The sequence below is a fragment of the Microcaecilia unicolor genome, chromosome 7 (assembly GCF_901765095.1).
Source record: "Microcaecilia unicolor chromosome 7, aMicUni1.1, whole genome shotgun sequence".
In the NCBI taxonomy this organism is placed as follows: Eukaryota; Metazoa; Chordata; class Amphibia; order Gymnophiona; family Siphonopidae; genus Microcaecilia; species Microcaecilia unicolor.
In genome coordinates, this window is record NC_044037.1 from 29,186,076 (window position 1) to 29,212,113 (window position 26,038).

Here is a 26,038-nt window from a genome sequence, read left to right on the forward strand (position 1 = left end):
ATTGATCGGAAGAAAATTTCCTGGTCAATATGGCAACATGCAAGTATATGGGATCTCACTGCCCTACCTCTGATCCTTCTTCTTGGTAAATACCTGCTCATTTACAATCTGATTCTGATTTGCCCAATACACAGTTCTACCAATGGTTTCAATTATCCAGCGCTCTTAAAAAATCTGGCATTACCTTGCAATGATTTATCTATGACAATGCCTTCTTTGGTTACTTAATGTAAACAATTCATTGCCTTAGGCCATTCAGCCTTGTTGTTTTTAAAATACATTGTTAAAGTCTATTAAAAACAATACTCTGCTTGGTTTTAAAAAAGCTTGGCAAGAGGACTTAGAATACGTATTCCAAGAGAATGAATGAGAACGATTTTGGTCTAATGTTTTCTCTTCCTCTAGATCTGCCAGTATAACCCAATCTCTATTTTTACTGGCACACGGATCTTATTGTGACAAAGAGAGGGAACAAAGTACAGAAAAAGATGGCTGTTGCTTCAGTCTTAGCCTGAGAGGAGAGAGAGAGATTGATCTCTTTGCTGAAGCTTGGTGAATTATATGCCCTGATCTCCCCAGACCCCTGACGCAGGTGCGGTAGCACCGAAACACGGCCCGTGTCGGGTCTTTCTTCAATCAAACTTCACTATTAAAAGGATTTTTTAATGAAAGAACTGTGTTCCCTTTTGTTTTTAAAGGCCCTTTGTGCTGTTTTTTTTACACGGATCTTATTGGACACCTGCTAAAGCATACTGTAACCGTTCGATTTTATCTTCCTGATGTCAATCTTGCAGTAAACGTATCTCATAAGAATGCATTTGTATTCAACCTTTCTGGAACAATGTGTGGACTCATATTGGTAAGATTTTACCTTTATCTTCAAGTTCAATTTAAATATATCATTTTGCTTTCAAAAACTCCTCTCCTCCCACCATTGTTCTCTTTTAGATACTCTACTGGCTATAGTTTTTAAATTAATATTAAGCTCCTGGAGGAATGTATCAAATGTATGCATTACCAATTGGTGGAATCTAGTTAGTACCATATACAAGTTTGAGACTTATATTGATAAGAAATCTAACCATGTACTCAAATTTAAGGACAAATGGTTGCCTGTGTCATCTTTTATTGAATGTACTTCTTAATGTTGAACATTACATTTGTTGTTGTATTTTTCTATACATTCTGTATCTTATTATTCATATATGGTTCCAATAAAGATACACAGACTTAAAAAAAGCACTTGACATTACAGGCACACACATACACAGAAGCTTTTTCATGTGAAACAGCAGCGTAGTTTTTTTTATAAACTATGGGTTTTAGTTGGATATTCACCTATTTGTATGCAGCACTTCCAACTCATACTACTGGTATGAAAAGCTTGTCTGTGTGAGTTCCTACACACAGTATAATCAGTGCAAGCTTCAAATACATTTTATAGGAACATACTGTCAGCCTATATGCGGCACTGAAGTCTCGTTTCTACGTTCACATTACAGTGCCTTGCAAAAGTCTCCGATGTGAAACAATTACTGAAGTATTCAAAAAAGAGCTCTTGAAACTCCTTGACTAAATATTTGTCCCTTTTGCAGTACTAATCACCATGAAGCATTTAGGATAAGTGTTTATCAACTTTGCATAGCAGAAATATTTAGTTTTTACCCATTCTTCTTGGGAAAATAGTTCAAGCTCAGTCAAGTTAGCTGAGGATTGTCCGCAGTCTAAGTCTTGCAAAAGACTCTCTGTAGGACTCAGTTCAGGGCTTTCACTGGGACAGATGAGGGCGTTCACTTTAGGGTAGATATTCAAAGGGATTTAAATGGCCAGGAGAGCTTCTGGCCATTTAAATTGCTCATCTGGGCTAACTGTGAATATCCAGCAGCACCTACCTGGTTAGTGCCTAAGCCAAAACCAGCTATTTTGTGGACAGTTCGGGGGGTGGGGGTGGAATTGGCACTTATGTGGTTAAGTACCAATATTCACCACTTAACCACATAAACAGTATGCATAAAACAAATCCCTATCTTTATTCGGTTCACCTTTTGCGGTTAAGTGCTGAAGATTGCACTTAACTGCCTAAGTGGCAACAGGCCGCATATGTCTAATATTTGGTGCTGGTGCCTGGACATGGCATTAAATATTTACCCTTTCTTGCTCCACTCCATTGTTGCTTTTGTTTTGTGCTTAGGATCAATGTCCTGCTAAAAGTTGAATCCTCCCCAATTCCAGCTCGGCGGCCAACTGGATCCAGTGTTCCTCCAGGATTTGCACCATCTATCCTTTTCTTGATCTTGACATGCCTTGCAGTACCTGCTGCTGCAAAGCATCCCCACAACATACTACCACTACCACGTTTTGCAGTAGAGACGATGTTAGCAGGGCAATGTACCATTTACCAACAAGGCCATAACAGTTCCACTTTGGTCTTACCAGACTACAAAACCTCCATCTATATGTATATAGTATCCCTTAAGTGGGTTTTTTTTTGTTTTTTTAAACACTGCCTGGTACATTATGGAATTTCTTCAGCAGTGGCTTTCTTCTTGCCTTCCATATAAGCTCTGTTTGACTATTTAACAATTTCATGATTACTCCACAGAATTTTCACCAGTCTCAACCACAGGCCTTTGCAGTTTTGTTTTGGTTTTTTTTTAACTAATCTTAGGCTCCATAACGAGGTTCCTCAGCGGTTTTCTTAACCAATAGCTACTGACTTTGCCTCACTCAAACTACGCCTTTGATGCTTACAAACTTTCTATTTTATGACAATGGACTTCTTGGTGGTGTTCCACAGGACATTCAAACACATTATAGCTTTTTTTTTTTTTTTTATAACTTTATCTTGGAGTTCTTTCAGCAGCTTTGTTACACATGTTTAGACTTTTATTTTAAATTCAATACATAAAGAAACAACTTGATTCTTCATCCCAGAACACTGAGGGAGCTCAGAGGTTTTGGGAAATCCCCATAAAGAAAATGTGTAATAGATCCTTGGAGACAGGGGACGTTCTGCTTGACTGATAAAAGACCTATATGGTTCCCCTTCATAAACTGGGAACAGGGAAGAGGTACTGTGAAAGCAAAACTGGCCCTACAGGAGGCATTATGCAGCACTATGAACCTGACTTTAAAGATACAGACTCAGGCCAATGTCAGCTCTCATGCTAAGGCTTGTTGCTACAATAGGCCTCAAGCCTACGTGCAGTGAAAAGAATATTGCTGAATAGCTAAGGCTTTAAGAAGGCAAAAATAACAATCTTATTTATAGAAAACTGTGACCTTGTGGTCAGAACTCCTCTGCCACTGGCATCTCTAGCCCAGTGTTTGGTCCTCCAAGTCACAACATTGGAAAACCTGACACAAGGGAATGGTATAAAAAGCCTCTAAAAACATGAAGTTATCTAGGTGTTATCTTGAGGAGTTCATGCAAGAGCTGCTGTCAGCGAAGTAGATGACAGCCCCGATCTGAGCCAGCCAAATTATGAAAACATCCGAGGCTTGTTAAATGTGGCTCTGCCATCTACCTTCTTTTGCCAGGAACATCAGTCAGAGAGAGAGCATCTGTCTACTGTCTTACCATCCCTGCAGTGGCTCCTGTATCCTCCTGAGAGATTCGACAGCTCCCTGACCTGCTGTATCTCTGGTGTCTGTGTGGGAGAGCCTTCTTCATCTGTCAGGTTGTAACTGGTCTTTTAAAAAGTGCCTTGGAGTTAGGGGTCCTAATCAATTCAGGATCTGGGTAATGTGTGCTTTGTTTTACCTTGCCTAGACAGGTACATAAATACTCACTGCTTTACCATCAGTTTAGGGTAATTTAGCCTATGAGCATTACTTCTCACTTACGCTGTTTCTACTGCTGTCTGTCAATACAATAAATTAGCTTGCATTTTTCTATAATATCTGAGCCTTGTGTCTAATTCTTTCAGTAAGTATTCTTGGGTGTAATGAATTTGGGTCTGTAGTTGAGGGACATGGGTGACCTGATCTGGATCCCAGAGTGCTACCTTACTTTATTTTGTCACGATTTGTGCATTCCCTCATTGCCTGCCCTCTACCCAGGGTAAGGTATGCCCCACTGTGAGAAGCTACAGGCCAGTAAGCCTTACCTCAGTGGAAAGGTATAATGGAGATGCTGCTGAAGGAAAGGGCAGTGAAATTTTCTATAATCCAATGGGTTGCAACATCCGAGGTAATGTGACTTCATCAAAGGTAAATTGTGCCATCCGATTGATTTGACAAGGTGTTGGATGTGGTCTACTTAGATTTCAGCAAAGCCTTTGATACTGTTCCTCATAGAATGCTCACTAATAAATTGAGTAGCTTGAGGGTGGGACCCAAACTGGTAAACTGGATCAGAAATTAGTTGACTGACAAGTAAAAGAGGGTGATGGTAAATGGAATTCAGTCAGAAGAAAGGTGAGTAATGGAGCGCCTAGGGCTGATTCTGTAGGGGAAGCTCTGATTCACCTGAACACATTGGCCCAATGGAGTCAATGGGGGGAAGTCTAGATCCTTGATCTCATGTTACTGCAACTTATATACAATCCTTAGTGTAGGCTAAGTGGGGCTGGAACAGTCTTTTTAAGGGATCTAAGATTCCAAGACCCAGCTCACAACATAAAATACTTTTTTGCTAAGTTCCCATCAGTGACCCAGGCTGGATTAAGACTGTATTGAGTTCTAGCTAAACATACATTTGTGGGCCCCTACCAAGGACCCCCCCCCCCCCTTCTACTTAATTTCTCAACTGTACTCCCAAGAGTCACATTCATTCCCCCCACCCCCGTTAATTCATTTATGGCTTTCCCCAAACAATTCACCTCTCTCAAAGTAGCTGGAGAAAACTGCATGACCTAGTTTTGGGTGCGCTGGCAGCAGCCGGTTGTGAGTAAGCATGAGGACAGTGCAAGAACACGCTCTGAATGGAGCTGCTTAGTGACTACAGAAGTGGGTCGAGAGTCAAGGAAGTTGGGCAAGTCATCTGCCCCTTTCATTACTTCTGATACAAAACAGAGATGCCAAAATTGAACTGCCTGAAATAAGATTTACGGGCAATGTGTTGGAGATATGTCAAGAAAGATTCAAGTGTCAAAAAGGCTTCACAAACAGAAGCAATGAAAATATCTAGCTTTCTTTGGTACCTCTGAAAAGATATAAACAGAGTAGAGGCAGCATTAGGACAGTTTTCAAAGCATTCACACATTACTTACTTAGGTATATTCCCTGGACTGAAACTTCCCTTCATGTAGTAGGCACACGTATACATTTGTACCAGTGGAATTCTCCACTCCAATGCTTGGTTTTATTTCTTGTGATTAAGTATGTGAGTCCTTCCCCCTCCCCCAGTATGGTGAATTGTGCAGGTTATAAATTTAACAAATTTAAAAACAGACTTCTATGTGTACAATGCACCATAACACCCGATATAAAAGTTTAGTCCACATTTATGCAACACCAGTTCTCCTGAGTAAGGCCCACTCTGGGGTGTTGGCCAAATTGTGGAGAGACTGCTTTACTAGAGGATCCTTTAAGCATTTAGGGCTGTCTGAAAGTGAGGGGCTCCTGCAGATCAATAATGTACTGAGTATCACAGGGTGTACATTAACCAAGGCTCAATGGAGTATTTCCTGCAAGCTGACAGTAAACAAGTGACATAAAAAGATACGGCAGATCTATGAAATGGATATAATGGCGTAATTTGACAAATCACCTGGACTGGATGGTATTCATCCCACAGTACTGACAGAATTGAAAAATTAAATTTGCAGAACTATTGTTAGTAATACGTAATTTATCTTTAAAATCAATTATGGTATCAGATTGGAGGGTGGCCAACGTAACCCCAGTTTTTACAAAAAGGTTCCAGAGGTGATCCGAGAAATTATAGACTGGTGAGCCCGACGTCAGTGCTGGGCAAAATGGTACAGACTATTATAAAGAACAAAATTACAGAGTATATTCAAAAGTACGCATTAATGAGACAAAGCCAACATGGATTTAGTCAAGGGAAACCTTGCCTCACCAATCTACTACATTTCTTTGAAGGGGTGAATAAACGTGTGGATAAAGGTGAGCCGGTTGATATTGTGTATCTGGATTTTCAAAAGGCATTTGACAAAGTACCTCATGAAAGACTCCTGAGGAAACTGGAGAGTCATGGGATAAGAGGTAGTGGTCTATTGTGCAATAAAAACTGGTTAAAAGATAGAAAATAGAGAGTAGGATTAAATGGTCAGTATTCTCAATGGAGAAGGGTAAATAGAAGGGTTCCGAAGGGGTCTGTGCTGGGACATATTTTTAACATATTTATAAATGATCTAGAGATGGGAGTAACTAGTGAGGTAATTAAATTTGCTGATGACACAAAGTTATTCAAAACTGCTAAATTGCAAAAGGATTGTGAAAAATTACAAGACGACCTTACAAGACTGGGCATCCAAATAGCAGATGTTTAATGTGAGCAAGTGCAAAGTGATGCGTGTGGGAAAGAGGAACCCGAACTATAGCTATGCGATTCAAGGTTCCACATTAGGAGTCACTGACCAAGAAAGGGATCTAGGTGTCATCATTGATAACGTTGAAATCCTCTGCTCAGTATGCAGCGGCGGCTAAGAAAGCAAATAGAATGTATTAGGAAATGAACAGAAAACAAAAATAAAGATGTTATAATGCCTTTGTATTGCTCCATGGTGCAACTCGAATACTGTGTGCAATTCTGGTCACCGCATCTCAAAAAAAGATATAGTGGAATTAGAAAAAGTACAGAGAAGGGTGACAAAAATAAGCGGATGGGATAACTTTCCTATGAGGAACGGCTAAAGCGGCTAGGGCTCCTCAGAATGGTGAAAAGATGGAGGAGGAAGTGACGTCAGCGGAACGAATGGCTGCTTAAACGCTGAGCTCCAGCACACCCGCGACTGAAAAGCACTCTCTCTCTTTCCTACAGTGGCGAAATTATAGCCAACTGAGATAAAAGTGATATCCTGATCGCGGAAAGGAATATTTGCGATGCAGGCGAGTGGAGGAGTAGTGAATCTCACTCAATTCGCGTTTGAAGGCAGCGCGACGCAGAAAAAAAAGATGGCGGATCAACCTGCACTGACCTCGTGCACACAAGACTCGGTGATGGAACTATTCTCCTCTCAAGAGCAAACGGACAGGCTGGGAGAAATCCTGCCTGAGTTACGTGACTGGCTGCAGGAAATAAGATCTGATCTGAAGGTGGTCCGGGAGGAACTTACGACCCTGGGAGCCAGCTTGCGAGGAGAAATCGCGGAGATAGGCCAAAGAGTGGAAGAAGTTGAAGCGCGAATGGAAGATCACACGGAGGCCTTGACAGCCGTCGATTTACAGGTCTCTGATATTAGATTGGGTCAACAACAAATTAATGATAAGATCGAGGACTTGGAGAATCGAAGCAGGCGCTGCAACTTACGTTTTCGAGGCCTTCCAGAGACTCCTGCCTACCAAGATGCTGAGATAGTGATACAAAAAGTGGCTAGCGCCCTCCTATCGGCGGATGGAACTGAGGTGAGCCCGGATGACATCAAGCTGGAGAGGGCACACAGGGCGCTGGGCCCGTCAAGGCAAAATCTGCCCAAAGATATAATCGTGTGCTTCCGCGAATACGGGATGAAGGAGAAAGTGCTACAAGCGGCTCGCAAAAGTACAGATTTTAAATGGGATGCCCACCGCATAGAGGTGTACCAAGACCTGGCGGCAGCGACATTAAAACGGAGAGCTGAACTGAAGCCGGTTACAGCTAAGCTACGAGAGATGGGCCTACGCTACAGATGGAGACATCCCTTCGCGCTAGTATTCTATAAGGAAGGCAAATTACAGCAGATTCGAACGATGGCGGAGGCACAGCAGATTCTTCCAGAGGGGTTGACTGAGATACCATCGATTGCAGGAGGTAGAAGAGGAACCTCGGGGGGGACGGCCACCCAGCCAAAATGGCAGCGAGCTGGACGCAACAGGCTGCAGCGACAACAATCAGCAAACCGTCTGACCTGAGTTCCCAGGGCTGAATCGAGTTGGTTTGGCTGGTGGAGATTGCAGCCTCCGATGTCTGCTGAGGGGACTGAAAAGACGACTGATTGGTATAAGAAGTTGTGAATTATAGAGTTGTGTGGAAAGAGGGTTATTGTGCTAAAGTTTCAATCTTACATGTATATAGTTGAAGATACGTATTGATGTTAGGAAAGAATGACAATAGGGCGTGGGGGAGCCACTTCCTTCCCGGGCAGCACCTGTCAAACTAAGAGAAGGGAGGTGCTTAAAATGTATGAGGAGGGTATGGAGGGGGGGTGGGAGGGAAGAATGAGGGGGGAGAGGGTGGGAGGGGAAGACAGATATGTTACAATCAAACTGTGGGGGCTCTTGCTGGGACTGCAGGGTGGGTACTGGCTAAGCGAACAATATGAAAATAAACATCATGGCTCTTAACTGTGTAACACTGAATGTGAGGGGGCTTAACTCCCCGCAGAAACGCAGTCAGATGTTTAGAGAAATGTTACGTTTGAAGGCAGATGTTGTATTCCTCCAGGAGACGCACTTGAAGCGTGGACATGAAAAATTGGTCAAGCATAAGAGATATCCTTCAATATATTGTGCATCCAACATTGCAGGGACCAAAAATAGAGGTGTCCTAATAGCGCTTTCCAGTGCGTGCCCATGGAGTGTGAAAGAAATGATACGGGATCCTGGAGGGAGATATTTGGTTCTTGTGGCTTCACTGTTTAATGTGCAATACACTCTGATAAATGTCTACGCTCCCAATGAAGACCAAAGGGGGTTCATAAAAGAACTAGAGGGGGTAATTCAGAAGAGGGCTAAAGGCCATCTTTTGATTGGAGGCGATTTTAATGTCACCTTAAACCCGTGTGTTGATAACTCAGGGAGGACAGCAGGGTATGCCCAGAAGGATAGAGCCGCAATGAGTGAATGGATGGCCCGTGAGGGCCTTATGGACATCTGGAGGGAAGTTCATGGGACTGAAAGGGACTATACATATTTCTCCCCTAAATATAAAACATACTCGCGAATAGATTATTGGTTAGGCGAGGAAGCCTTTAGAGGTAAAATTTGTAAGACCAAGATTGAGCCTTGTTCCTGGTCAGATCACTGCTCGGTCAGTTTAGTGCTCAGCCTGGTAAGGGAGAAGAGGGGTCATAGGAATTGGCGTATGAATGAAGCAACTTTGTTAGACCCCCAGCACGCACGAACAATAGAAAAGTGTATTGAGGAATACATTATGCTGAATGACAATGGAGAGGCCCGTCCTGTGAATGTATGGGAAGGTATGAAAGCGGTTGTGCGGGGCCATATCATTGCCTTGCAGTCCCACATAGATAAGGAAAGGAAAAAAGGGGAGGCCACTTTGCGCCAGCAACTAGATAACTTGGAAAAGGCACATAAGGCAGACCCCACGGATAGTACACAAGAGGGGGAGATACAACAGCTACGTAGACAACTTAATGAGCTACAGCTAGCTGAGATAGCAATTCAGTTACAAGCAGCTCAACAGGAGCACTTTGAGTTCGGAAATAAAGCTAGCAGGCTATTGGCCCGTAAACTACAAAAGCGAGCACAACGTAATTCTATAGCTGCTATAAAATCTACAGGAGGGGAGTTGTTCACCTCCTCAGAGGCTATACAAAAAGCTTTTTGGGACTACTATGGTCAACTCTATGAGAGGGAGCAAACAGCAAATAGGGAAGAACAGGAAAAATATATAAATGACCTGGGTATACAGGGGATCTCAAAGAAGGATCGAGAGGGCATTTCAGCGCTAATAACAATAGAGGAAGTGGAAGAGGCGATAGCAGGGATGCCTACGCATAAGGCTCCAGGCCCAGATGGCTTCCCAATAAGATTTTATAAGATGTTTAGGAAATGGCTTGCCCCCCTGCTATTAAGGGCGATTAGGTCCTTTGATGAGGAAAACTCATTGCCATATTCTTGGAGAGTGGCAGAGGTAGTATTGATCTTGAAACCAGGGAAAGACCCGCAACAGTGCGCGTCATACCGGCCCATATCCCTGCTAAATAATGACTATAAAATCTTCACTAAAATTCTGGCCAATAGATTGGGGGGGCTGATGCCTCGCCTGATTCATCAAGATCAAACAGGGTTTATCGAGGGACGCCAAGGCAGTGACAATATAAGAACCCTGCTGCATGTGATTCAGCAGATTGAGGAGGAAGGGAGCCCGGCGTTGCTGCTATCGATAGATGCGGAGAAGGCCTTTGACCGAGTGGACTGGGCCTTCCTGCAGTCCCTGGTAGCGAGGCTGGGCATGGGAGAGAGATTCGATAAGTGGATAAGCCTCATATATGACAAGCCTCTTGCCCTATTAAAAATCAATGATGGGTTATCCAATCCGGTCCAACTACATAGAGGCACGAGGCAGGGTTGTGCCCTCTCCCCCTTGCTGTTCGCATTGACTATAGAGCCTCTGGCCAGGAAAATTAGAGAGCATGCAGGCATTAGAGGAGTGGTAAGGGGCGCACGTGAGCATAAGATAATGCTCTTCGCTGATGATATTTTGTTGACCATTTCAGACCCGGTACTATCACTGCAGAGGGTGATGAAGGTATTTGCGCAATATGGGAAGATATCAGGATTCAAGATCAATATGGCAAAATCTGAGATCCTAAATCTGTCAGTAGACCAAAAAGAAGTGCAAGAGTTACAACAGAGATACCCATTTATTTGGGCACAAAATTCTATCAAATATTTGGGTGTTCAGATAACAGCAAAAATAGACCAGCTTTACCAGGCAAACTACCCCCCTAAAGTTAAAGAACTATTTCTGGAACTAGATAGATGGGAAGCTATGACAGTATCCTGGTCGGGTAGAATTAATGCAATAAAAATGGTTATATTGCCCAAGTTATTGTATATGTTTACGGCCCTCCCGGTGCCTATACCGCGTTCCTTTTTCCAGCGATTGCATAGAAAAGTATTTGCTTATATCTGGAAAAAGAAGCCACCGAGGGTTCGTAGGAGAGCAATGCACCATCCATCAGCGATGGGGGGAATGGGCGTCCCTGATTTCTTCCTATACTATCAGGCAGCCCAGTTGAAAATCTTGGCCGAATGGCAGCCCAGTAATAATAAGAAATGGCTTCACTGGGAAAGAGCATGGATGGGCACTAAGTTTTTAGGTAACGTGCTATGGGGGCCAAAGCAACAGATCTTGGCAGCAATTCGCAGGATGCCAGTGGGAATGGCTCATCTGCTTAACACGTGGCTACAAATTAGAATTAGAGTGTTTCCTGAACGACAATATTTTTTGCAAACGGCTATAAGCGAAGCCCCTGGCTTTTCTCTAGGGGCGGAGGAAAAAACCTACCAGGTATGGGCCCGTAAAGGGTTATATAGGTTGGGTCAATTATGGGAGGAGAATGCGGTAAAAGATTTTGAAATAGTGAGAGAATATGATCTGCCTGCCAAGGACCTTGTTTACTACCACTGTGTGAGGAACTACATTCAGAGGAAAGCAAGGGATGAGCTAGAGCTGGCAGAGACGGGCTTAGAACGGGCGCTAAGAGAGGGGGGAGGGAAGGGATGTATAACTAGACTCTATAAAGCACTTTTGCTCATGTCCTCCCCGCTAGAATTCTATACAGACAGATGGGAGAAAGCGATGCAAAAGAACTTCTCCATAAGCTGGTGGGCCAACAGTTTTAGGTTCTTGTTGCGCTCATCAATCACTCAGCCGGTGACTGAAAACGGGTATAAGATGTTATTCTGGTGGTACTATACGCCAGTGCGTCTTCATAAGATCTATCCGAACGTATCCAAGAGTTGCTGGCGTAATTGTGGGGGCCAGGGATCTTTTCTACACATCTGGTGGGAATGTCCCAAGGTGTGTGCATTTTGGGAACAAATAATAAAGGTAGTTAATGGCCTGGGTACCGGGGGCTATACACGTCAGATAGAGTATTGCCTGCTACATGCCCGCCCAAAAAAAACGAAGGTGCAGGAACATAAGCTTGTAGTTCAAATATTAGCTGCGGCCAAGATGCAGCTGGCGAGGGCTTGGAAAACATTGGAAACTCCCTCCCTGCAGAGGGTAGGTTATAAAGTAGAATACATTTACCAAATGGCTAAGCTGACTGCGATGAGGAAAGGCTTGCTAGTGATGTTTCAGAAAGTTTGGGGCCCATATGAGGAGAAACGAGAGAGAATCTGGCTTCCAGGGGGGGGGGGGGGGGGAGATCGAAATGAGAGGGAGGGAGGGGGAAAGGGAAATGTGGAAAAGATGTGAAGAGGGAATTTTATACTGTTTGTATGCTATGATAAGTGACGCTTTGTTGTTGTAAGCTAATCCTTATGTGACTGTTTGATCAGTGATGTTTCCAGTTGGGTGTAAAAAAAAACAAAATCTCTCTATATAAAACGCACCTCCAACGTTCTATTGAAGCCTCTTTTAGCCAGAAGTGAAGAGGGTGAGATCCCATTGTGTCTGCCCCGCCCACGCGTCAAACGTGATGACGTCGAGGGCGGAGCAATGACACTCAACCAATCGCTTCGCTCGGCAGCGAAGCGTCAGGGAAGGAGGCGGCGCTCTCGACGTCTAGCCTTCCCTTCGCTGTGTTCCGCCTTCTTCTGACGTCAAGGATGACGTCAAAAGAAGGCGGAACACAGCGAAGGGAAGGCTAGACGTCGAGAGCGCCGCCTCCTTCCCTGACGCTTCGCTGCCGGAACCGCCACGGGGTAAATTTTAAAAGAAGAAAAAAAAAAACAAAAAACCACACGATGCATGGATGCGAAGGGGGGGGGGGGGGGGCATGGATGCGAAGGGGGGGAGGAGAAGAGGGCGGGCCAGGCTGGGACATGAGAGAGGAGCATGGATGCGAGGGGGGGGGTCATGGAAGGCAGAGAGGGGACTTGCTGGAAAAGGATGAATGGAGGGGGCAGGGGACAGAGGAGCATGGATTGCAGGGCAGGCCTCAGGCAGAGAGGGGAAATGCTGGATAGGGATGAATGGAGGGGGCAGGTGATAGAGTAACATGGATGGCCATGGATTGGGACGGCAGGGCTCAGGGAAAGGGAAATTGCTGGATAGGGATGCATGGAGGGGACAGATGGGCATGGATGGATATGGATTGCAGGGCAGGCCTCAGGCAGAGAGGGGAAATGCTGGAAAGGGATGAATGGAGAGGGCAGGAGACAGAGTAACATGGATGGCCATGGATTGGGAGGGCAGGGCTCAGGGAAAGGGGAATTGCTGGATAGGGATGAATGAAGGGGACAGATGGGCATGGATGGATATGGATTGCAGGACAGGCCTCAGGCAGAGAGGGGAAATGCTGGAAACGGATGAATGGAGGGGGCAGGGGACAGAGGAGCATGGATTGCAGGGCAGGCCTCAGGCAGAAAGGGGAATGCTGGATAGGGATGAATGGAGGGGGCAGGTGACAGAGTAACATGGATGGCCATGGATTGGGACGGCAGGGCTCAGGGAAAGGGGAATTGCTGGATACGGATGAATGGAGGGGACAGATGGCCATGGATGGATATGGATTGCAGGGCAGGCCTCAGGCACAGAGGGAAAATGCTGGAAAGGGATGAATGGAGGGGGCAGGGGACAGAGTAACATGGATGGCCATGGATTGGGAGGGCAGGGCTCAGGGAAAGGGGAATTGCTGGATAGGGATGAATGAAGGGGACAGATGGGCATGGATGGATATGGATTGCAGGACAGGCCTCAGGCAGACAGGGGAAATGCTGGAAAGGGATGAATGGAGGGGGCAGGGGACAGAGGAGCATGGATTGCAGGGCAGGCCTCAGGCAGAGAGGGGAAATGCTGGATAGGGATGAATGGAGGGGGCAGGTGACAGAGTAACATGGATGGCCATGGATTGGGACGGCAGAGCTCAGGGAAAGGGGAATTGCTGGATAGGGATGAATGGAGGGGACAGATGGGCATGGATGGATATGGATTGCAGAGCAGGCCTCAGGCAGAGAGGGGAAATGCTGGATAGGGAAAAATGGAGGGGCCAGGTGACAGAGGAGCATGGATGGGCATGGATTGGAAGGGCAGGACTCAGGGAGAGGGGAATTGCTGGATAGGGATGAATGGAGGGGGACAGATGGGCATGGATGGATATGGATTGCAGAGCAGGCCTCAGGCAGAGAGGGGAAATGCTGGATAGGGAAAAATGGAGGGGCCAGGTGACAGATGAGCATGGATGGCCATGGATTGGAAGGGCAGGACTCAGGGAGAGGGGAATTGCTGGATAGGGATGAATGGAGGGGACAGATGGGCATGGATGGATATGGATTGCAGGGCAGGCCTCAGGCAGAGAGGGGAAATGCTGGATAGGGATGAATGGAGGGGCCAGGTGACAGACAAACATGGATGGCCATGGATTGGGAGGGCAGGGCTCAGGGAGAGAGGGGAATTGCTGGAAAAGGATGAATGGAGGGGGCAGGGGACAGATGGCCATGGATTGGGAGGGCACGGCTCACACTCTCTCTCTCATATACAATGTCTTTCTGACTCTCACTCTCACACACTCTGTCTCACACAGTATCACATTCACTCTCTATGTGCCACACAGTCACTCACACACTCGCTTGGTGTCATACACTCACTCTCACAGAGAATCTGTGTCTCACACACACTCTCTCTCTTGTCCACACACACACACTCTCTCTCACACTGTGTCTCACATACACACTTGCACACACTCTCATTCTCACACACACTCTCTCACAAACACACTCACACCCAGACTCACTCTCTCTCTCACACACTCACACTTTCACTCTGACTCTCAAACAGTCACTCTCACATACACTCTCCCAAACATACACACTCCAAGGAAAACCTTCCTAGCGCCCGTTTCATTTGTGTCAGAAACGGGCCTTTTTTACTAGTCTTCAATAAAATATGTTAAAAAAAAAAAAGAATGGTGAAAAGATGGCCGAGGGGAGATATGATAGAGGTTTATAAAATAATGAGTGGAGTGAAACAAGAAGACGTGACTTGTTTATCTTTCCAAAAATACTAGGACTAGGGAGCACATATTGAGGCTACAAATTAGTACATTTAAAACAAATCGGAGAAAATATTTCTACACTCAACATGTAATTAAACTCTGGAATTTTTTGCCAGAGAATGTGGTAAGAACAGTTAGCTTAGTAGATTTAAAAAAAAGGTTTGGATAACATCCTAAAAGAAAAGTCCATAAACCGTTAAGATGGACTTGGAGAAAATCCACTGCTGATTTCTAGGATAAGCAGCATAAAATGTATTGTACTGTTTTGTGATCCTGCCAGGTACTTGTAACCTGGATTGGCCACTGTTGAAAACAGGATGCTGGGCTTCATGGACCTTCCATCTATCCCAGTATGGCAACACTTATGTTCTTATGGAGAAATCAACAGCTATGACGAAGAAACCATGGCTGTGTTGGTAGCAATCTGGACACCATTCAAAGCATATATGTCTAAAGTGGGTTTTTGTGGAGAATAACCACCTTTGGTAGGCTGAGCTAGGGTGTGATGGCTCGAGTGGATATGGACAGTGTGGTATGTGCATGTTTCTGGTTATGGCTGGGCAGGCTGAAAGTGTATTAATGCGAGATGAGGGTACTGTATCTTAGAATGGGGATATAGTAGGGACATACAACAACAAAAAGAGCGGAAGAAAAGCCAAAACAGACCAGATAAAAACCATAGGGAGTAAGAGCACCAAACAAGTTTATTAGGACCAAACACGGTCCGTGTTTCGACCGGCCTTCTTCAGGGGTCTAAAATCAAAGCATAACGCAATCAAAATATATACAAACTTAAGTATATATAGATACAAATATAAAAAAACCTTACAACTCAAATATATCAATACCAAAAAAAGTTTAAAAACAAAGTTAAAAACAAAATCACAATCATATTAAAACACTGACACATGAAATGTTGGAAATGTTTTGAAATGTCAGAAATATTCTAAGAACATGGCAGTGAAGAAGTGTAGAATTAAAATTAAAACAAAGGTTTAAGAATCCAAACGAATGAATACAACAGTGCTATATCAGATATCCAGATACACATACAAACCAGTATGAAAATGAGGGCATATGTACATTTGATAATAAGATATAATTCAAAATTTACTCATATTATAATTACATCTTCAAAATTTATAAGTTTATGCCTTTCATTTCATGAGCATTCAGGAGGCACATCCATATACGTCAATTTGAAGGTAGGTTATAGTTGTATATTGCCTATATGTTTTTATGTTTAAGGTGGTTATCAGTTCCCAGCATGCAATTTTAATCTATTCATCAATTATAAATTTTGAAGATGTAATTATATCTGATATAGCACTATTGTATTCATTCGTTTGGATTCTTAAACCTTTGTTTTAATTTTAATTCTACACTTCTTCACTGCCATGTTCTTAGAATATTTCTGACATTTCAAAACATTTCCAACATTTCATATGTCAGTGTTTTAATATGATTGTGATTTTGTCTTTAACTTTGTTTTTAAACTTTTTTTGGTATTGCTATATTTGAGTTGTAAGGTTTTTTATATTTGTATCTATATATACTTAAGTTTGTATATATTTTGATTGCGTTATGTTTTGTTTGATTTAGACCCCTGAAGAAGGCCGGTTGGCCGAAACACGGACCGTGTTGGGTCTTAATAAACTTCTTTGGTGCTCTTACTCCCTATGGTTTTTATCTGGTCTGTTTTGGCTTTTCTTCCGCTCTTTTTGTTGTTGTTTGTGTGTTTTGCGGGAGACTTGGACCATTTTTTGTTGGATATAGTAGGGACATCATAAGGGTGTTTTTTTCTTCTTTTTTGTTATGGTCTCTATGAGATTTTTCCTTGTTCTAGGTACACATTCTTTTGTTCTCTGTTGCTCTGTTTCTTTGTTGCTTTACTGAAATGCTTGTTCAGTTGTAAAAGTGGAAAATAAAGTTCAAATCCCAATCAATTTGGGGTCCTCTATCAGAGGCAGGATTAGGAAGCAAATATCCAGAGACTCTAATGTATATTCTTCCCAGTAACAGATATCACAGCATAAAATACAATGGAGCTAGCAAAACATGGTCAAATAAACACAAAATGTCAACAAAACAAATATTGTTTCTAAATTACCTAGTATTGTCAGTGAAACACCTCGATAGAGTGCAAGAAATCCTTCTTGATAATAAATAGAGCAGAAAGCATGAAGAATGCCTCTGTACGATGGTTTCAGTCTGTTCTGCACTATGAGTCGTGTTTCGATAACATCAGCAGGATATGTCACTACTGCTGCAACCATGCCTGCCAGACTTCCTGCCACAATGGCCTGCCATTGAGAAACCTGACCCAAGTCATCCATAAAGAACATGAGAAACCTGAAACAGAAAAAAAATATATATACAGGTAAAAGAGAAAAAAAAAACCAGCATGTGCAAAGCACAGAAATACAACAAAAGAACTACATCTGTGCTACTACTTCCCCGCTCTAATTCACTCCGATTCTTCACAACAGAACCATGTCTGTTCTTGAAAGGAAAACAGAAAATAGAAATAAGACCCACAGGTGGTGTGTTTTGTTTTTATTATTATTTTTTTGAGAGAAGCCCATTGAGCTAAGTGCCAACAAAAATGACTGCAGACTAAACTACATCACCCTGAATTTTCATTTGCAACACCAGCTTTTTTTCTCCCGTTTTATAAATTTTTCCACCCTCCAGCACAACTGGGCCAATCATTGCAGTTACAGTCCATAGACAGGGGCCATGCGTCTAGACACTGGGGGCCCTGTTTACTAAGCCGTGCTATAGGCGCGCCAGCATTTTTAGCACGCACTAATGCTAGAGTGGAGGAGTGGCCTACTGGTTAGGGTGGTGGACTTTGGTCCTGGGGAACTGAGGAACTGAGTTCAATTCCCGGCACAGGCAGCTCCTTGTGACTCTGGGCAAGTCACTTAACCCTCCATTGTCTGCCGCATTGAGCCTGCCATGAGTGGGAAAAAGTGCGGGGTACAAATGTAACAAAAACAAAAATAAAATAAAAAAGAGAGACACCCATAGGAATATATAGGTGTCTCTAGCGTTAGCATGCACTAATATTTAACACGTGCTAAAATCTGAACAGATTTGAGAAGGACCCTCATCTTTTCCCATCTCCTCCATCACTTCTGCCTCCAGTGCTATCATACATAGTAACATAGTAAGTCCATCCAGTCTGCCCAACAAGATAAACTCAAATGTGCTACTTAATATGTATACCTGACCTTGATTTGTATCTGCCATCTTCCCAAAAGCAGCGTGATGCACCAGGCGGGGCAAGTCTGCTATATAAGAGATATGCTAAAACAGGAGTAATTAAGCACACTAAGCTTAATGCACTTACATAACGGTCTCTGAATATTTTAATCTCCAAGAGGCTGTTCTATCTATATAGAACCCTTAGTGTCAACAGAAGCTTCCAGTCCATGACTCTTACAACATACTCTGCTACTTAAAATGACTCGCTTGTCATAGGTTGGTGTTGAATATGGACAAAATGAAGGGGATAGCGATGGGACATGACATGAAAGTTAGGGTAGGACTGTAAGAGCAATTGAAGCAGGAGGGCTTTACAGTGTACTAGGCAGCATATCACTTTGATCTCAAACTTCTTTTGTTAAAGTCACAGATGTAGTTTGCTTGCTTATAAGAGTAAATAAGTTATATTGGTAACGGAGGAGGGGAACCAGATTAGCTCCCTCACCCATGCCCACCCAAAATTATGTCTATAAAGTCAGATTGATTTGGCAGCTGAAAAATTTGCTTTCTTCATTGAATTTACAGGTGGTTGTATAATTGTTTATTTTGGCAGGTTCGAATTCATGTAATGGCCTTTGGGCAGGATTACCTGCAAAGTATATTCATCTTTTACAGTTGAATCTAAACGCAGCAGTTTGTGGGTTGGTGTGAGCTGGATCACATAACCACAAATTTGATTGAACTGCACTGGTTGTAGTTTAAGTATACAGTTTAAAGGTCTTGTTTTGGGTAAATTGAGCATATCATGAGCTAGGGCTGTCATCTTCAGATGGTAGTAATGGCTATTAGTCATGGAGGACTCAAGTGGCCGGCTCATGAGATTAGAAGATTGCATTCTAGGGCTTTAGCACAGGTAGCACCAGAGTTGTGGAATTTATTACCTGAAAGTTTAACAACAGAGCCTGATTATTTGAGGTTTGGAAAAAGTGTGAAAGTGGTTCTCTCCCAGGAGGGATATTTCTGGATAGACATGGGTGGAAGTGAAGTTTGTTTTGTTTCCATAGTTCGTTTTTAAAATCTGTTTGTAGTTATTCAATTATGTTTTTACATCGGTATATTGTAAACCACTGAAAACTATTCTTGACAAATGATATATTAAGGGACCCTTTTACTAAAGCTTAGCGCACACCAAGTGCCACATCGCCCATAGGGAATAGGACTCGCAGCTTTTAACGCACACTAAGCTTTAATAAAAAGGCCTCCAAATGTTTTTGTAAATTAAATAAATCAATCATCTGGTATGAAGGCATGCTGAATTTCAGGAATGAAAACTCAAAACACTGAAAAATAATAGACATCTTCACATTCTGATGCAGATTTTAAATAGAAAAAGTAGCCAAGACCAAGGAATATCAGGGTAATTTGGTTCTTCTTAGGAAGTAGACATTTCCTACATTATCTGCTTACTATAGTAAAATCTGTTTTGTTGGCTTACCTGCATGGTATTATATTTGATGGAACTGAATAGGGTAAATGATGGAGAAGAGGGCAATTCAGAGCTAATTTTTGTATGCCCTTTGTAGCAGATAAGCTAGTGCCACAAATTTTAAGGGTAATCAGCTCTTACAAAGTCCATGCATTCGCACAGAAAAAAAATATTTCAAGCAGGATCACCTCACCCAAGACAATACATTGATATTTCTAAGGACAGTCTCAAAGACACAAGATCTGCCCTTTGTAATCCAGTGTGTGGAATGATCTCTAGGCTCCAAACAGAGGAATAAATGCATAACTATTTCTAGCCAGGTTGAAATCTGACTAAAGGTCAGCACAGAGGAAATGCTGATTGTCTCCCTGCCTTTGTATACTCACCATCACGTGGCCTCTCGGGCTACCATTTGTGCAGCGCTGTGGCACTGGTCCCTCCCTTCCCACTGACAACACCCATTGTCAGCTGAGGACTGCACTTAAACGCACTACCTAAGGGGCATATAATGCCCCTTAATCTGCCCCTTTGGGGGCAACTTTGGGGAACTTAATGAAACATTTCTTTTTAGCTGGTTTTTAGACATATACATGAAAACAAGTTTAAACACAAATACTTGATTTACTTTTACTTCTACCTCAGGATGGATCTGGTGTTATTTATGGATTTCCCACCCTCAGTTTCGCTACCAATATTAGAAAATTGGTACTTTTTTTTTTAGTTCTAGGTTGCATATTAGTGACCTATGTGAGAACATAAGTAGCCGAGAACATAATACTGCAGTAATAACAGGTAACAGATGCCCCCAAAGCAAACAATGTTGCTTACAGAGGAAGACTTCAATTTGATTGGTGATTTAATAACATCTGTTCCTTGTTTATATTTTAATACAAGGTCAGTATGTAACAAACTGCATATCATCAGGGACATGATAGGCAATTCAGACATAGGTCTGACATTCATTTCAGAAACCTGGATGATGGATTCTGACACCGCTAAATTACAAGATTTGTGCTCATCAGGATTTTGGGGTTGTTGTTTTTTTTTTTTAGCTATCACAGCCCTAGACTGCCTAGGAAAGGGGTGGTCTGGCAGTTATATTTAAATCGCTTTTCTCATTAAACCATTTAAAATCAGTCCAGATGGGAAACAAGGCCAATGTCTGAAAAGCAGTATATACTAATGCCCAAAGTATAGGAAATATGGTTTTAGATCTCAAGGCTGTGATGAAAGCGGCTGATTTGGATTTAGTGGCGATCACAGAGACATGATTCACAGAAAACCATGACTAGGATATAGTTATATTGGGCTATAATCTGTTCAGGAAATACAGGGTAGGAAGAAAGGGAGGGGGAAAAGCATTATATGTTAAAGATAATAATAAAGCCACACAATTGCAGGACCTTACAGGGTAAGGAAGAGGCACTGTGGGTCAATCTAGAAAGAGGGAATGGAAAATGTATTTACATTGGTGTGATATACACGCAGAAGTGGCCAGATTTAATTGAAGACATTCAAAATATAACTGTGAAACTACTACTACTTAACATTTCTAGAGCGCTACTAGGGTTACGCTGCGCTGTACAGTTTAACAAAGAAGGACAGTCCCTGCTCAAAGAGCTTATAATCTAAAGGACAAAATGTCAAGTTGGGGTAGTCTAGATTTCCTGAGTAGCGGTAAAGTGGTTAGGTGCCGAAGGCGACATTGAAGAGGTGGGCTTTGAGCAAGGATTTGAAGATGGGCAGGGAGGGGGCCTGGCGTATGGGCTCAGGGAGTTTATTCCAAGCATGGGGTGAGGCGAGGCAGAAAGGGCGGAGCCTGGAGTTGGCGGTGGTGGAGAAGGGTACTGAAAGGAGGGATTTGTCTTGAGAGCGGAGGTTACAGGTAGGAACGTAGGGGGAGATGAGGGTAGAGAGGTAGGGAGGGGCTGCAGATCGAGTGCATTTGTAGATTAGTGGGAGAAGCTTGAACTGTATGCAGTACTTGATCGGAAGCCAGTGAAGTGATTTGAGGAGAGGGGTGATATGAGTATATCGGTCCAGGCAGAAGATAAGATGTGCAGCAGAGTTCTGAATGGACTGAAGGGGGGATAGATGGCTAAGTGGGAGGTCAGTGAGGAGAAGGTTGCAGTAGTCAAGACGAGAGGTAATGAGAGAGTGGATGAGAGTTCGGGTGGTGTGCTCAGAGAGGAAAGGGCAAATTTTGCTAATGTTGTAGAGGAAGAAGCGACAGGTGTTGGCTACCTGCTGGATATGCGCAGAGAAGGAGAGGGAGGAGTCGAAGATGACTCCGAGGTTGCGGTCAGATGAGACGGGGATGATGAGGGTGTTATCAACTGAGATAGAGAGTGGAGGGAGAGGAGAAGTGGGTTTGGGTGGGAAGACAATAAGCTCGGTCTTGGCCCTGTTCAGTTTCAGGTGGCGGTTGGACATCCAGCCAGCAATGTCGGATAAGCAGGCCGATACTTTGGCCTGCGTTTCCGTAGTGATGTACTACTAATAGGTGATTTTAATATGCCAGAAGTTGATTGGGGTATCCCTATCATGGGGTCTTTTAGAACCAGGGACACTCTACAGGGCGAACTATCCCAGCAGTTAGGAATGGAACCCACGTGGGATGGGGCCATATTGGAGTGTTTCTGATGTTATAGTAGGTGATCATCTCACATCCAGTGATCACCAGATAGTGTGGTTTAATATTAAGATAGGTGTTGAGGGGGTTCATTCAAAAGTGAAGGTTCCAGATTTAAAAAAAACCTAAACTATATTCAGATGGGGGATTAAGTCAAATTGCTGTTTGGATGGGAACATCTGGAAAGCTGCGTAAATAAATTAATGGAAACGTTTCTAAAACAGAGAATGGTAAAGTTTTTGGAATCCAATAGATTACAGGACCCGAGGCAACGTGGTTTCACTAGAGGCAGGTCTTGTCAGACAAATCTGATTAATTTCTTTGACTGGGTGACCAGAGTTGGATCAAGAGAGCGCTAGATGTAGTGTATTAAGATTTTAGCAAAGCTTTTGACAGTTCCACACAAAGGACTAATAATAAACTGCATGCCCTCAGTATGGGCCCTAAAAGAAGGAGTGGCCTAGTGGTTAGGGTGGTGGACTTTGGTCCTGGGGAACTGAGGAACTGAGTTCGATTCCCACTTCAGGCACAGGCAGCTCCCTGTGACTCTGGGCGAGTCACTTAACCCTCCATTGCCCCATGTAAGCCGCATTGAGCCTGCCATGAGTGGGAAAGCGCAGGGTACAAATGTAACAAAAAAAAAAAAAAAAACCAAAGTGACTGACTGGGTTAGGATAGGAACTGGTTGAGTGGAAGGCAACAACAGAGGGTAGCAATAAATGGAGCTCATTCTGAGGAAAAGGAGGTTACCAGTGGTGTGCTGAAAGGTTCGGTTCTTGGGCTGTTCTCTAACATTTTTGTAAGCGATATTGCTGAAGGGCTGTCTGGTAAATTTTGCTTCTTTGTGGATGATATCAAAAGTGAAGCTAGAGGAATGGTCTGGAATATGGCAGTTTTAGATTTAATGCTAAAAAAATGCAGGGTCATGCATTTGAGCTACAAAAACCCAAGGGAACGGTACAGTTTAGAAGACAAAGAACTTTTGTGCATGAGAATGTAGTGGTATGTGATGATCTTAAGCTGACCAAACAGGTAGAAAAGTCTATGGTGGAAGCTAGAAGGCTGCTTGGGTGCACAGTGAGAGGAATGGCCAGTAGGAAAAAGGAGATTATGATGCTTCTGTATTAGACTACGGTGAGACATCATTTAGAATATTGTGTACAATTCTGAAGACCACACCTTCAAAAAGATATAAACAGGATGGAACTGGTCCAGAGGGTGGCTACTAAAATGGTCAGTGCTCTTAGTCATAAAGCATATGGGGAAAGACTTAAAGATCTCAATATGTATTCTTTAAGACAAGGGAGATAGGATAGAGACATTTAAATACCTATGAGGCATAAATGCAGAAGAGTCTTTCAATTGAAACGAAGCTCTGGAATGAGAGGGCATAGGATGAAGGTGAAAGGAGATAAGACTCAGAAATAACCTGAGGAAATACTTCTTCACAAAAAGGATGGTGAATTCATGGAACAGCCTCCTGGTGGAAGTGGTGGAGACGAAAACAGTATCTAAATTCAACAGAGGTTGGGACAAGTACATAGGATCTCTAAGGGAGCAACAGGAAGAGTAGATGGCATGCATGATGAATCAAACCTGTGCCCCTTTGGAATTTTGCTTGTTTACCGCCCACCAAGGACCTGGAGTAAGAGTCAACTAACTCTCTTTGAATCCAGCTGCAGTACTCAAGTGTTTTGGTACTTATTTAATTTCTACATGGAGGATGCTTCAGATATAAATGTCAAATTTTCACATAACCCACTGCTATACTGACTCACCAACAGCATATTTACAGCTTCCTCTAATGGTAGTGCTACTCGGTGGTGACTCGTTTCACACAGTTATGCTTATACCACGACTCGCCTGCCTCAACATAGGTCACTATTTCTAACTTTATTCGCAATTTAAATTGTGTATTCAAAAAGTTAAAATTTTTCAAATCATAAAACCGTTACTTGTAGTTACACTTCAAACGCATCTCAAAAGCATTTAAACTGACTTAGATTTAATGTGAAGGACCAGACCCTGACATGCGCCATGTTTCGCTATCCACTGCCTCAGGGTACGGTACTCTGAGCTAATCGCTCCTGTTTCCTTCACATTCTTGGTTGTAAGAATGATGTAGCATCAGTTTAATAAGGGGCACCTTGCTGGGTATTGCATGCATTGAAGACTTCCTAGTTAAGTTTGCTTTTTGCATATCATGTGTTCATTGTGATGTATATTTAGTATGAGTATTATTTGTATTCAATTGCATTGTCTATGTTAAAGCACCGTTCTGTTTATTAGGATTGCTTTTCCTATAGTTTGCAGTATCCTGTGATTGACTCTTTGTGAGCTTTCCCTATTGGCTGTTAGCTCTGAGCTAGGGCCAGCCCTCCCTCTCTGCCCCTGCGGGCTGTGTGAGAGAGCTCAGTCTTGCTAGCATGCTTTTGTGATCTGCAGCTGTTCTAGGATCTGATCCCTCCTTAATTTACTCTAATTCCATCAAAAGTTTTCACCATCTCCCCAAGTCATTCCCCTTTTATTTACCTTGAGTTTCTCCCCCTTATTTCCTTTGACAGCCATAGCTTTTCCTCTCAGATGGGCTGAGGTTCTGGCCATCTCCTTGCCTCTGGGGTGGCTAGATACAGACTATGTGCAGAAGACAACAATTCTCTTCTAAGCAACTGAACTGTAAATTGGATTTTCTTTGATTATTACGAGTACTACAATAAAGAAGATTTGCTTATGAATTGAGAGTGTACTGGTAAAACTTCTACTTGGGGATGGTTTAAGCTAGCTGTTTAAGCTACACTATACTTTGCCTAGAACAGTACATCATGTGTTTTGTTGTATTTCAGACCACTCCTCCCGGTACCATTGGCTTTTGCATACTCACTGGCCTGTAGTGACTTGAAATACTGTAACAATTTACACTTTTGTGGTGGAGGTTTTTTTTTTATGCTGTTTGGCTTTTTTCTCCACCTGTATTGTATTGTTTGGTAGTGACAGTTTGCCTGTCATAATATTTACTGTAGTCCCTATTGTTTAGACTGTCTCAGAGGGGGCATTAAAAAAACAAAAAAGACAGGAAGTATAGCCTCAAAGTTATTTTCACCTGTACTGGCTTTTTTGCACTATATTTGAGTCTGTGTATAGGTCACATGTTATTTTGATGTCATGTGTTTTCGGTCAGAGTAAGCAGTCACTATGATGGAAACTTACATCTGCTCAAAAAAACCTGCCATACAGTTTATGGAAAAGGTGGGCAACCCAGTTGGTTTTTAGGATTTCCCAATTAACATGCATAGGATCTATTTGCGTACAATGGAGGCAGTGCATGCAAACAGACCTCACGTATATACATTGAGGAAATCCTGGAAACCCAACTGAGTTGCGGATCTCGAGAACCAAGGTTGCCCACCCCTGGTGTCTGAGAATAAAACTAAGGGATCTTACCATGAAATTGTTAATCTAAATGGCACATCACGACTTCCAAAAACTGCTAATGTTTAGCAAAACGTTGTTTGGGCAAGATTTCAGTGTATTTCCAGTGCCCATCAAAAGTCAGTAGATAAAATGCAAACCAGACAACATTAAAAATAAGGTGAAAAATAAAGGTGACACCCTTTTAGAATAAAATACATTTTTTTTACTAGCTTTTGAAAGACACTGCCTTATGTATCATTTTGCTTATAGGTCATACTT

General features: G+C 42.9%; 1 protein-coding gene across 1 annotated transcript in view; it reads right to left on the reverse strand.

Annotated features, from left to right (window-relative positions):
* Positions 1-26,038, reverse strand: part of SLC25A43 (solute carrier family 25 member 43) — a 47,714-nt gene that overhangs the window by 19,983 nt on the left and 1,693 nt on the right. Inside the window, exon 2 of the mRNA XM_030210185.1 lies at positions 17,131-17,372. Coding sequence (XP_030066045.1) covers positions 17,131-17,372 — 242 coding nt within the window. The remainder of the gene's footprint in view (positions 1-17,130; positions 17,373-26,038) is intronic.